At 31.3% G+C, this 13,236-nt stretch overlaps 1 protein-coding gene across 1 annotated transcript in view; it reads right to left on the bottom strand.

Annotated features, from left to right (window-relative positions):
- Window positions 1–3,697: 3,697 nt before the first annotated feature.
- The window catches only part of bab2 (bric a brac 2), an 80,341-nt gene continuing 70,802 nt past the window's right edge, over window positions 3,698–13,236 (bottom strand). The window contains exons 3-5 of the mRNA XM_065503196.1: window positions 5,897–5,957; window positions 5,287–5,714; window positions 3,698–5,043 (exon numbers count right to left, since the gene is read on the bottom strand). Of these exons, the coding sequence (XP_065359268.1) occupies window positions 4,177–5,043; window positions 5,287–5,714; window positions 5,897–5,957 (1,356 nt within the window). The 3' untranslated portion in view covers window positions 3,698–4,176. The remainder of the gene's footprint in view (window positions 5,044–5,286; window positions 5,715–5,896; window positions 5,958–13,236) is intronic.

Here is a 13,236-nt window from a genome sequence, read left to right as displayed (position 1 = left end):
AATTAATCGAATTATTCGAATAATTTAAATTTGTTTAAAAAAGTAAAGAATGAAGTTTTGATGTCGGTTTTTTAATATTTTATTGTTAAATAAAAACAAAAAAAAACGTTAAAGTTAACAATTCAAGTATTGATAATGTTAAAGAGCATTTGAAAACAAAGTCCATCATTAAATTTTCAACAGATATATTCTGATCAGATTAACTCCCGAACAATCAGTTTCAGTTTTGGAGCTATGCTTTAGTTGGACATGATCCTGAATTCAAATACAATATAAACGTTTTTATGTCGTTCATTAATTCGGGTTTTAAATGGAGTAACTAATTCTTTAGTAAATTAATTATTCACTATTTCTAAACTATTTATAACAAATTGTATTATACATCAAGCTCTATCAATGCCGAATCTTTGCTTAATAAAGTGGTATTGGGGAATTACACAATAAAGGGAATCTGTCCAAAGTTTGATATCATGTTAGTGAACGTGGCTAATTTGAAGTCAGGCAGTTCATGATTGACGCCTTTACAAATACGCAAAAAGTTTATTACCATGTTAGACAAAGATGTTCAACGATGTTCAAAATCATGTATAAGACGAACTCCATATTTTTCTTGCAACAGAACCTATAGTTTGCAATATTTGTGTTTATCATTCGATTTATTAAATATTTTGCAACACTTACGTACGCGGTTAATAACATCACTTATATACATATACTTTAAGATCACGGTCTTCATCTATTTCAATGTAATCATTATAAATGTCATCCTCAATATCACTTTCGACGACCGTTTCAAAATCACATTCAACTCCACTTTAATCTAAGTTAATATTTTGATTATTAATTGCGATTCTTTTAAAATTTTGAAAGATTTGTTTTTATAATTGTAACTTCTTGCAGTAATATTTAAATATTTATAGAACGAGGTATCGGAACACTCTTCTACAGTGATCGAAAGTCCCTTTGTCTTTAGTTATTTGTCGAATTTCAGAAACAATACAATCTTTGTGAGTCATTATTACTTATTTAAATTGAAATTATGAAAAATTTTAAGCATTTTAATAAATTTAAATATATATGAACATTTATTCGTTTTATTCGATTATTCTACATAAAATTGTTCGACTTATTCGTTATTCCAAAATGGCAGTTTTTAAATTGTTCGAATAATTATTCGTAAGAAATTATTCGATTAATCGAACGATCATTAGTCGAATGAATACCCTAGAAACTACGTATGTTAACATTTTATACATGAAATTAAAGGTACTTTATTCAGCTTTAAAAAAAATATAACTGTAGGTTTATGTGTCTTTATTGCGAATAAATTTTCTGGCTTTTCTTATTATGCTTCCCATTAATAGCCGCACAACTTTTCTTCCAACTCCTACCGTTATTCTAGCATATTTATTCCACTTTGTTCTCATCAAAATCTGGTTATTTACTGTACCTGCACTCGTTTTATACCCTACACCACCATAGTGGGGAGGGTATAATGCGTTTGTGCAGATGTTTGTAACGCCCAAAAATATTAGTCTAACACCCACCTTAAAGTATACCGATCGACTTAGAATCACTTTCTGAGTCGATTAAACGATGTCCGTCCGTCCGTCTGGTCGGCTGGCTGGCTGTCCATGTAAACCTTGTGCGCAGAGTACAGGTCGCAATTTTGAAGATATTTCAATGAAATTTGGTATATATTATTTTTTCGGCTCAAGGACCAAGCCTATTGAAACTGGCTGAAATCGGTCCACTATTTCACCTAACCCCCATACAAGTGTCCTCCCGAAATTGGACTTTATCGGTCATAAATTCCGCTCAAAATAAGTTTTATATACACAAAATTCATGTCACCAAATTTTGTTACGATCGGTCCTTAATTAGTCATAGCTCCCATATAGACCCGCTTCCGAAAATCACTTTAACGTGCATAAATCGCTTAAAAATGTTGGTACACACACAAAATTCAACATACTTAACTTTAATATAGACATAAATCACACGACCTAATTTCATGGTGATCGGTCCATAATTGGTCATAGTCCCGATATAAAATATAAATTATTAAAATTTTAAAAGAAAAATGTTTTTGCTTTTTTACTTAGTGTAGGGTATTATATGGTCGGGCTTGACCGACCATACTTCCTTACTTGTTCAATTTACGTTTAACAATTTCCCAATATATCTCGATTGGACAAAGATTTGGGCAATTTGTTTAATAGATATGTTTTGGTATAACATCAATATTATTCTCATTATACCACTTCATAGTTGTATTTGAGTAATGACAACTTGTCATTGAGTAATGACAACTTGGCTAAAACTTTGTATCAGATATGTGATGTCTTATAAATGACACCAATCGCTTTTCCAAACTCTCTTTTTATATATAATTCTGAAAATTCTTTAAAAACATGTGTGAAAAGCTTGACTCTTCAAACCGCGGATTGCCTGCAAAATTAATATTTATATTCAATTTTACGTATTCATATTTAAAGGCCACACAACCTCGAGCTGCCAAGAACTAAAATTTTTGATCTGATATCGGCCGCAAATCAGAATTCCATTGTGTCTACACTTTTAAAAACTAAACATAATGACTTGCAATTCATTGTAGAATAATAATAAGATTTGTTGTTAAAAACGTATGTAAATCTTATTCCATTTTGATAACAGAGTGCGTTGTTATGATTACTGCAGTGCGTACGGATTTTAAGTGGCCACTTCTTCTACCTCTTGGCGTTTTATGCAACAAATTTTTGGTTTTAGATGAGGGAAAACAATTTTAGACCTTGGATGAATCGAAAATCGACAAAGTACAAAATAAGCTCCACCCTACTGTAAATGATTATCGGCATACTTACTCTCAATTGTAATCCACAATTCCATATATAAAAATAAAAGAGATGGTGTTGTTTTTTTTTTTTGTATCAGATATTTAACTGAAAAGTTTTATTCACATTTGAAATGTTTTATTTTGTTTTGTTTTTTTTTCTTTAATTATATTTTTTTCTTCACATAATAATTATGAATTAAAGTTTTCATTATCTTTACTCGTATAATACTAATGAAGGTTTTTTGTATTTGTTTCACTTTTTTTTATATAATAAACAAAATAATTTGATGCGATGTTTTTTTATGTTTTTTCTTCATTTAATTTTTATTAATTAATATTTTGTCTCTTTAAAAAATATGTTTTACTCGTATATCAATCATAATTTTAGTTATAATTAAAAGTACATGTGTATGTATGTGTGTGTGTTTGTGTTTGTAATTGTAATTGTTAAATAAAATATTTATTGTTTTACAATTTAATGCATATACATACATATGTATATGTTGGGGTGTGTAGATGTGTAAATATGCATTTATAAATGTTTAATTATAGATATAAGTAGTTTATGTATATAAGTTTGCTTAAACTAAATGGACCTAAATAAATCTTACAGCTACAATTTGTACAATGTCTATTTACAGTAAAGAAGGAGAAAAAAAAACGAAACTAAAACTTAAAGAAGTAATACAACTCTCTCTACATAATAATAATAATAAAATCTCTAAAAACAGAATGATGGGTCATAATTATTGGAAATGCTATATAGATACGATGTTATAGTGTTTAAACATAAATGGGGTAAGTGGTATTTAGTTTATAGAGTGAGTGAGTGTTGATGAAATGAAATGAAATTGGAATACACATTTATTTGCATAGTTTGTAGTAAATGTCATTAAGGCCGAAAAGTTTCTTTGAATTGAGTTACAATTTCTGATTTTGGTTTAAACCCTTATCGGGGTCTAACAAGTAGCACTTAAGAAAAGTGTCGTTAAAATTAAAGAAGTTAAGAGTTATTAGGTTATGCTTGTATCACTAGGTTTAAAAGAATGAAATAAAAATTTACATTTACAGATAATTCTAAGATTAAGACCTATTTGGGTGTAGGAGTTTTAGTTTGTATGTATATTTTTAAGGGGGTGTATGTAAGTGTTATATTGTATATATACTCTATTTATATGCTTGTAATTAACTGAACTTAACCTACCAACGTTGGGGATAAATAGCAGTCATTATGTTTAAAAAACATTTAATATATTTTCATTTTTGTAATCATACTTTATAAACTACCATCAGTGAAATGATGATTTAAAGTCCATCGTTTACAGCTCGGTAGTGTTGAATCAATCCTCATGTTGCAGCTCTGTGGGTTGATGTTCCAATTTGATTTTCATAAGATTGGTTTCACGCTGGGGTGGAAAATGTGTTACACTCGCTGATTCGGGCCCCGCCATTAGATCATTCATATCTTGGGCTGGGAAAAAATCTTCAAAACGCGGACTTTTGTTGGTGGATTTCTGCAGCAAACCGTTTGCTATGGCCTCAAAGTCTATGCCCGGCGGTAAACTGTCCAGAAATCGTTTGTTGTAGGCATAGTTGGGATGTTCTTTTAACTTCATTTGCGAATAAGGTGAAGCAGAACCCGTTGATTTCTGTGATTCACCCGTGGCCGAACCACGTGATTGATTGCTGTATTGCCTTTCTCTTTCACGCTCTCGTTCTCGCTCACGTTCTCGCTCTCGTTCCCGCTCTCTGTCACGATTTCTTTCTCGCTCTCGTTCACGTTCGCGATCTCTTTCCCGTTCGCGCTCTCGCGAAAAGGCTACAGCGTTGGAGTGCATTTGGCTGTTGCGTGAACCACCACTAGGAATCACATTTATTCCGGGCAAACCCATAAGGCCCAAAGCACTAAGATCTGGCAAATTTTCCGAACCACGTCGATCAGCTTGCTGTTTAGCACCTGCACCCGATATTTGTTCCTCTATTTCGGAGCGTTGCACATACGAAGGCGACTTGTACATGTTCATGGTTTGTGCTATGGGAGACTGCTGCTGTTGAGACATTATCTGGCGCCTTAGGTTTTCAGTCATTGTTGAGAGGGGACTGGTTGCCTCCTGTCCCATGCCAGAGCTTTGAGCTGCCAGCTTGGCAGCATTATGGAAACCATTAGAAACACCAGCCGAGCTACTGGGCGAAGAGCCAAATATGGCCTGAAAGGAAATTAATGAAATAGAACTTTATTATTATTTGTTGTTTAATTTGCTAGGGAAGTTTCAAGTCTCTGGTTTCATTTTCATCTGCAGCTATATAAAACCAGAAGATCTATATTAGTCCACTTTCATTACAATTACCAAGGTTTGTATATAGAAGCAGTTGGAAAAATCATTCAAGATGTAAAATTTCCTATTAGCCTTCTTTACAATTTGAATAACTTAAAAAAAACTTTAACCTACCACATGTGGCTGTCCATTGGCAAACGGCAGACCGCCCATCTCATCCTTAATTTCACGATAATCTCTAAACACGACAGCCTTTATAACCGAACGTATTAAATCTTCCGGCCACATACCCAACAGTATTCGCTGAGGTCGCCCGCGAGCTTTAGGTCTTGGATCAGAGCCACCATCCAAGGAGGGGCCCAACATATTATGCACACGATTTGCATACAAAACAAATGTGGGATAAGGAATATCAAATTTTCTGGCTGCCTGTGACAGCGATAAACCTTCTTTGAGTACGCTGAAAATGGCCTCTGCCATGGCTTCGGGACGCCATGATTTTAATGGTCCGCGCTCACGAAATCTCAATTGTTGCACCAGATTTTGCTGATTAGTATTCCAACATTTCTGCCACATGGACTGCAATTGATATTGATAGCTGTCTGTTGTAAAGAAACAAAACGAATAGAAAAAAGGAAACGGAAATTGACGAGAAACGTTTAGAAAAATGGCAAAAGGATAACACAGCCGTCAATCACAAAATAAAACGGCAAATATGTAGGTAGTAAAAATATATTGTATAAAGAACATAAAACTGCAAAGACAAATGCAAATTAAAACTTACCAGTTACTGAGGAGGTTGAGGCACCAGCCATCCAAGGATGTCCGCTTTCAATCATTTTAGCCTGCAAAAAACAACCATAAAAGAAACAAATATTTATGTTAAATAAATGTCTTAATTTAAATAAGCTGTAACTACTTAAGTATAAATACATACAGTGATACATAAATGTCTAAATAAAAAAAGGCCAAATGTAAATTTGTTTAACATTTATAGCAAGAATAAATTGTGGTAAGTAATGATTATGAGAGGGCTGAATAAAATTTATTTGCAAATTGTTAATAAGTAGGAGGTGTTCAAAAAAAGTTGTGTCTTCATCATTAGTAATTTCAGTAGTGAATAGTTATGTAGAGGAGTATCAATTCACCCCCTAAATATGATTTTTTTGATTTTTCTTTTCAGTTATTGGTTCGCCCCGCGAACTAGTTCAAAAGTCTGCACTGTACAAGACGAGATCCTAATTTTGAAGCTAATTCCAAAGACTTTGATTCGTATCTCCAAAGACGAACTCTAACTAGCCTTCATTCAAATGTTATTGTGCAATTGCGTTTAAACATTCATAAATATGTTAAATATTGTAAAGGTAACTTTAGGAAATTTTAAGAATCATAAATTTCATTTAAATGTTGCTACTAAGATCATGGGAAAATTCTCCACAAATAAGATGTATGTTATTAGAAATGTTATTAGAAATCCTTCTACCGATTTTTGGGAGGATCAGTTCCATATTTACCCCATCCCTCATATGTATGTATATACTCCACTCTCTTTTTCACAGTACATAAAGTACATATTGAGATAAAATTCATCATAAATGAGATGTATTACACATTAATCACTCTATCAAATTCTGTGTGAATCGGTATTTTATTGATCCTGTAATTGATTCTAGCCCACCTAAAAGGTTGATTAATATCTGGTCCCTAGAATAGGTTACAAGCATCCAAATTCGGAACATCTAAAATAAGGCATATTTTTGAATATCTTATTCATATCATATTAATCAAATTCTGCATTAATTCGTTTCATAATAACGTTAATAATCTACCAAATTTTTGGAAGATAGTCTAGAAAATCTTTTATAAATGTTGATCATGTTTTTTTTATATAAGATTCTTTAACAAATTCTGGGAATCCCATATCGGTCAGATCTCCAATATTAGTGATCCTTCCAAAATATTAGAGGCTGTGGCAATATAAACTTCAACACGAATGAGTTTCATATTAAAACATAATTTCTATTGGAAGATTGACTTAAAAATGAGGGATTTACAATAGATCGAGTATCTGTTGAACGCGGTTCTTGTTTTTAATATCTTATGTGTAATTTTGAAGGGCACATATCTGTTTTTTTTTTGCTTAAAAAATATCGAATTTTTTTCCAAAAAAACGTCATATGCGCACAGTGGTAGAAATGGCCAATCTGGTGGCGCTTTAATTATATCTTTATAATTACTAATCTGATCTATTACAAATCTTCAGTGAAATTATAGCCAAGGATATGTTCTTTAAAAAAAATTTTTTTTGGGACATGCCGCTTCAGTACAGTGTGCGCCATTAATGCTGTATCATTCATCATCGACAATTAATATATTAATAGTTGTATGTATGTTTATAATTTTGTATTACATTTGATTTTAAAACTTTTTTTTAAACAAAATTATATTTTAGTGATAGTGATTTTGTTACGAAAGACAAATATCGCCGAGAAGTGGAGGCATTACTTCATGACGATTGTTGTAAAACTCAACAAAAGCTTGCAAAATCATTGGCAGCTACTCAAGCAGCAATTTCAAAACGTTTGCGAGCAGCAGGATTCATCCAAAAGCTGATAAATTGGGTACCATACGAATTCAAGCCGAGAAACAATTCTGCATATCCGAAATGAAGCTTTAATGCTGTAAAAGAAAATCATTACTTGCGATGAAAAATAAATCCATTACAATAACCCGAAGCGTAAGAGATCGTATGTGAAGCTTGGCCAACCAGCCGAATCGATACCAAAGCCAAATAAACATGGCGCTAAGGTAATGCTCTGTATTTGTTTGGAGCAAAAGGGTCATGCCTATTATGAGCTGCTGAAATCTGACCAGATCATCACATGGAACCTGTACCGAAAGCAACTGATTCGTTTGAATCAGAATATGCGGCCATACATGAAACCGTAATATTCCAGCATGTCAACGCAACATGTTGCTATACCTGTTAAAAAATAATTAGAATGAAGTGGTTGCCTCACCCGCTTTATAGTCCAGACTATGAGCCGTCCGACTACTTTTTGTTTCGAACGATCCAAAACGCTCTCTCTGGGATATGCCTCATTTCAAAACAGAGTACCCGATATTGGATTGATTCGTTCTTGAACTAAATTAACAGTTCATTTGGCTTAGAATCCATATATTGCCAGAAACATGGGAAAAATCATAGCTAATATTGGCAAATACTTTTTACTAAAAGCTAAAAATTTGAAAAAAATCCCACATAAGTAAAAATCCCAATATAAATAAATTATCTCTATTCGAAGGTCATGTTCGACTATACATTCTTTTTTCTGAAATACAAATGGAAATTTCTAAAATAAAATGGAAAATTCTGAAATACAAATGGAAGTTCCTGAAATATAATTGGAAAATTCTGAAATTAAATTAAAAAATTCTGAAATATAAGTGGAAATTTCCGAAATAGAATTGGAATTTTCTGAAATGTAATTAGAAACTTCTGAAATACAATTGGAAATGGTGTAGTAGGAATTTCGAAAAACGCAAATAACATTATCTGCATCTACATCAAATCTTGACTAATAAATTCAGAAAAATTTCAGTTACTTAAACTCAGATCCAAATTTTATGAGTCTCTTGAAATGCCTTTAACCCTTTAATGCATATTGTTGCCAATTATCTATATTTCAGTTCCACTTAATTTTAGACGAATATAAACTTGATACTGATTCAGATTCTAATTCAGAAAAATCAAATGGAGTACAAATAGTTTCAGCTAACGAAATTCTAAATCAAACTGAAGCTAAATGAAATATAATAAATAAAAATCAACTAAATATTTGATACTTAATAGAAAAATAAGAGTAAAAATCATGCATTTAAGGGTTAAGATTGAAACCATAATATTACTTCATATCTTTATATTAGTTAATTTGTTGAAAACTTTTATTTTGACTGCCATACAAATTGAGCCATGCTACTGCCGCTATTAAATACAAGTACTAAAATGCACTACAAATACTAAATTGCAGCTGCATGACATTTTAAAATGTTGTCGGCGAAAATTCATCAAACAAAGTATTTTACAATTTCGTTTTAGCACCATCTATGCCATCACTAACGCCATCTTTAGTTATAATATTGCATGTATGTGGTTGTTGTTGCTACTACTGCTGCTGATGTTGTTGTTGCTGGGTTTTTAGCAACCAGCCAACCCATGTTCAAATAGCAGTCATCAAGCCAAGCCCCCTTCTACAGCAATAAATTTACTCTCGTAAACTATTTGTGCATGGTGTTGGCGTTGATGGCTGGCTGGATGGCTGGTGTGGTTGATGAAGTTGCTGACGATGATGATGATGATGATGATGACGAAGAAAACAACATTGATAATGATGATGATGACGCTGATATTAGTGGAAGTATGCAATAGTGGTGGCAGCAACAGTAGCACACAAAATATGTAATATAATGGAGTGGTACCGGCAACGTTTTGTAGCCTTGTCTGCTAGTTTTAGTTTGTTGCAATTTTATTGCTATTACCATTATTATTGTTCTTGTTGGCGTTTTAGACGCTGGTTTTTTTTTGCTTGCTGCACAAACACGAAACTATAAAAACACTTCCGACTTTTTTTTATCCAATTTTATATATTCATTTTGTGTTATTTTAGTTATTCCTTTACTCGTACTCATACTATAGATATTTTTGTTGTTGTTTCTTCGTCAATTATTCATATACTTTATGGCCTTTACCTTAGCATGCATGTTCATGTCCATGTCCATGTGCTACTACATAGTTCATACTATGTGATCATTGGACAAGAAGTTACCTCAAATGCACAGTGGTACTAAAGATGTGTTGCTAAGGCTGCAAGACCAGTATAACATGTCAATTTCATTACAACACGAATTGGTCACTTTGTTGTAGGCAACACAGTTTGGACCACCGTTAACGTTGCACGACTATGACTACGAAGTTGCAAATTTCATTCATTTTATATAAGTTTCTGTTTTTTTTATTTTTTTTTTTGTTTTGCCATGTTTTTATCTCTCCATTTTTATGCCACACTAACTTGTCCCTTATTACCTTAAAGGTTTTATTATAACTAACCCAATTTATATTATGCTTGTTGCCTCTGTTTCAACTCCAAAAAAAATCAAACAAAAACCAGGCAATTTTTTCACTCAAAATAAGAGAGCAACAATCATAAATACATTTATAACTTTTACAAAATTTTTATAGTTACAACTTGTATGTAATAAATATGAGTGTTTGAGTGTGTCAGACTTTAGGTTTTACTTGGTTGCTTTGAGGGCACGAGTATCTTGTCAGTCATAGAGTATCAGTTCCACTACACTTTCATTCATTCGGTTATTTATGTTGCACTGTAAGTTTTAGTTGTTTGTTGGTAATCTATAGTTTTAGACGGTGCAAGTTTAAATACAAATAATGCATGCAGGCTTAAGCAGCTCGCCCTCTCTCTCAAGGCCTGCCAACCATCATCATATATGAATGTATGTATGAGTGGTCAAGTAGTCAAGTTTATTTTTATTTTTTTGTCTTAAGCGCCCAGCTAAATGCAAGTATATTTCACTCTGACACGAAGCAAACATCAATTTAATTTATTTTATTTTTTTGGATTTTATAATCCAAGTTACTCCACCCAGTTGTCTCTCCTTACAAATACTATGTATATTAGGAAGGATCCAAAGAAAGAGTTAAAAAACCTAAATAAAAATCTTTGTGGCTCCATATGAACTCACCCACGACTATTGCAACACCATTTCCATTTGTGTCTCACAAGTTTCTAATTGAATCTCAGAAATTTCCATTTGCATTTCTGAAGTTTCTAATTACCCAGTAAGCACCAAAGCCCCAAAAATTCAAGCACTTGAACATTTTGTTGGAATTTGACTTGAATGCAAATGTAATTATACTTTAGACATGAAAAATATTTGAAAATTTATTTATTTTTCAAACAAAAAACATATGGCTTGAATTTATGTTTCCTTTTTACTGGAGAATGCTATTGAAATAAAGTGTAATACAACTGTATTTCAATTGCTTGACTATAATTCAAGGCTTGAATTACACTTGCTTTCAACTTGAATTCCAGTAAAAATGCTTATTTGGTTATATTTAAAAAATTCCAATTATACATATTTCAGAAATTTCTAATTTTATTTCAGAATATTGCATTTGTCCTTCAGAATTTTATTAAGCAGCTCTAAGTGTCAAACAGAAAAATACATGACATAAAATGGTTTGTTTAGTATCATATTGGAATGAAAACATTATATATACGATCTGGTTGCTTACTTTTTTGTACCTTAGCAATTATGACATCCTAATGTTACTATCCAGTACCACATTCGCATTCACGTTTTTTTTTTTTTTTTTGTTAAACATAAATATTTTTTTATATTATTTCTATAACTTAACAGCTTGTAAGTGTCCTAAGAGAATGAATTAAAATGAAAGTAAATAAATAAAACTCGAAAATATGAAATTAGTTATGTTTTTTGCTCTGCCTGTAAATTTGGCAGCTGATCTAGGCCCCAGACATGAATTAATAAAATGTAATAAACATAATAAATAATATGAAAATAATGCAAAATATTTTAACACAAATTTTTTATTTGTCTAATGTACATATATAAACACAAGGCAACATACACAAGTGTATCACAATTGTTTCTTTCAACAGCCTGAAAATTTTCAGATTGATCACATTATTCGTGACACAAGGATCCAGAAATTTGGAAATATGTCCAGAAGAAACATATGGTAATGAGGATGACCTATCCATCCTTTTTATTTGATACTAGTTGATTGCCCCGGCTTCGTCCGGTAGCATTTACTGTTCTTATTTATTTGCAAATAAAATATCTAAATTTGTACTGCATACTTTAGGGAGATTTTTTATTACAGTTGACTGGACTCACAAAAAAAAAAATTTCCGAGTTTTACCCAAAATTTTTAATTTTTTTCTTTACAAACCATCTCCTGAAAATTTCGAATCGAATAAAAAAAATCAGTCAAATCGCTTTAGCCGTTCTCACATGATGACATAACATACATGGACCATTTAATTTTTATATATATAGATAAATATCAGAGCCATTTATAGATTGATTTTCAATACCAATATTTTCGAAGGTATATCTGATATATTGATAAAATATTAGGGTCCTACAGATATCTTGTTCCTTAGAAAAGTTGATTTCAACAGGGAAACTGATACCCTTTCTATAAAGATTCAAAATGTAGCATGAACTGTAACTTTGTGTGGACTCTTTCATTGATAATTTTCTTCACTATATTATTCTTTAAGATAGAGATTGAAAACAATTTGCTAAAAAAAAAAAATTAAAAAAAAAAAATCGTGTTAACAAATATTTTTCCTGATTTTTACCCATTGTTGGTCCGAATTTCTGTGAGATGTATATCATTAGATATCCATATTGTCGATGTTATTTACTTAGTAATCTAGATATAGGTAAAAAATCGTGCTTTCTTGTTTATATTTCAGCCATTTATGGGCCGATTTGACCGAATTTGAATATGAAAGGAACCAGTACTATAGCGGATATATATTCATTCATGTTAGTTATTTGGGATCTCTTTATAGTTGGAGAATTGATTTAAACTTTACTTTATTATGTTTTTGGGATGGAAAATATAGATTTTTAACGATTTTTCTAAATAGTACCAAATAAAGTACTTTTCCGAAAGTCATGTTTTTCCCAATTATAAAATGATTTGATGACAGTTTTTTAAGAATACTTTTTACAATAGTACCAATATTTGTTTTAATATATATTATTCCTTAAAGTACTAAAATAGTACATTTTAAGTAAATTAAAAGAAAATGTAAAGTTAAAAAATACCAAAAAAGTACTTTTTGCAATTTTTGGTTTTTTGATACTTTAAAGAGTTTGATTTGATATTTAGCTTAATTTTTATATTAAAATTAAAATAAATATTATTTTAAAAAATGTACCAAAGATGTTTATATTTCTATAATAAAATTTTAAATATTTACATAATTTTTTTTAAAACTAACAATTATTATTCTAAAATGCTGTTCTCCGAATTAAATTTTTAATGTTATTTTCTATAGTTTT

Source organism: Calliphora vicina, chromosome 3, assembly GCF_958450345.1.
Source record: "Calliphora vicina chromosome 3, idCalVici1.1, whole genome shotgun sequence".
NCBI lineage: Eukaryota > Metazoa > Arthropoda > Insecta > Diptera > Calliphoridae > Calliphora > Calliphora vicina.
The sequence above is the reverse complement of the archived record's forward strand: the minus strand, read 5'-3'. Positions and strand labels throughout refer to the sequence as shown.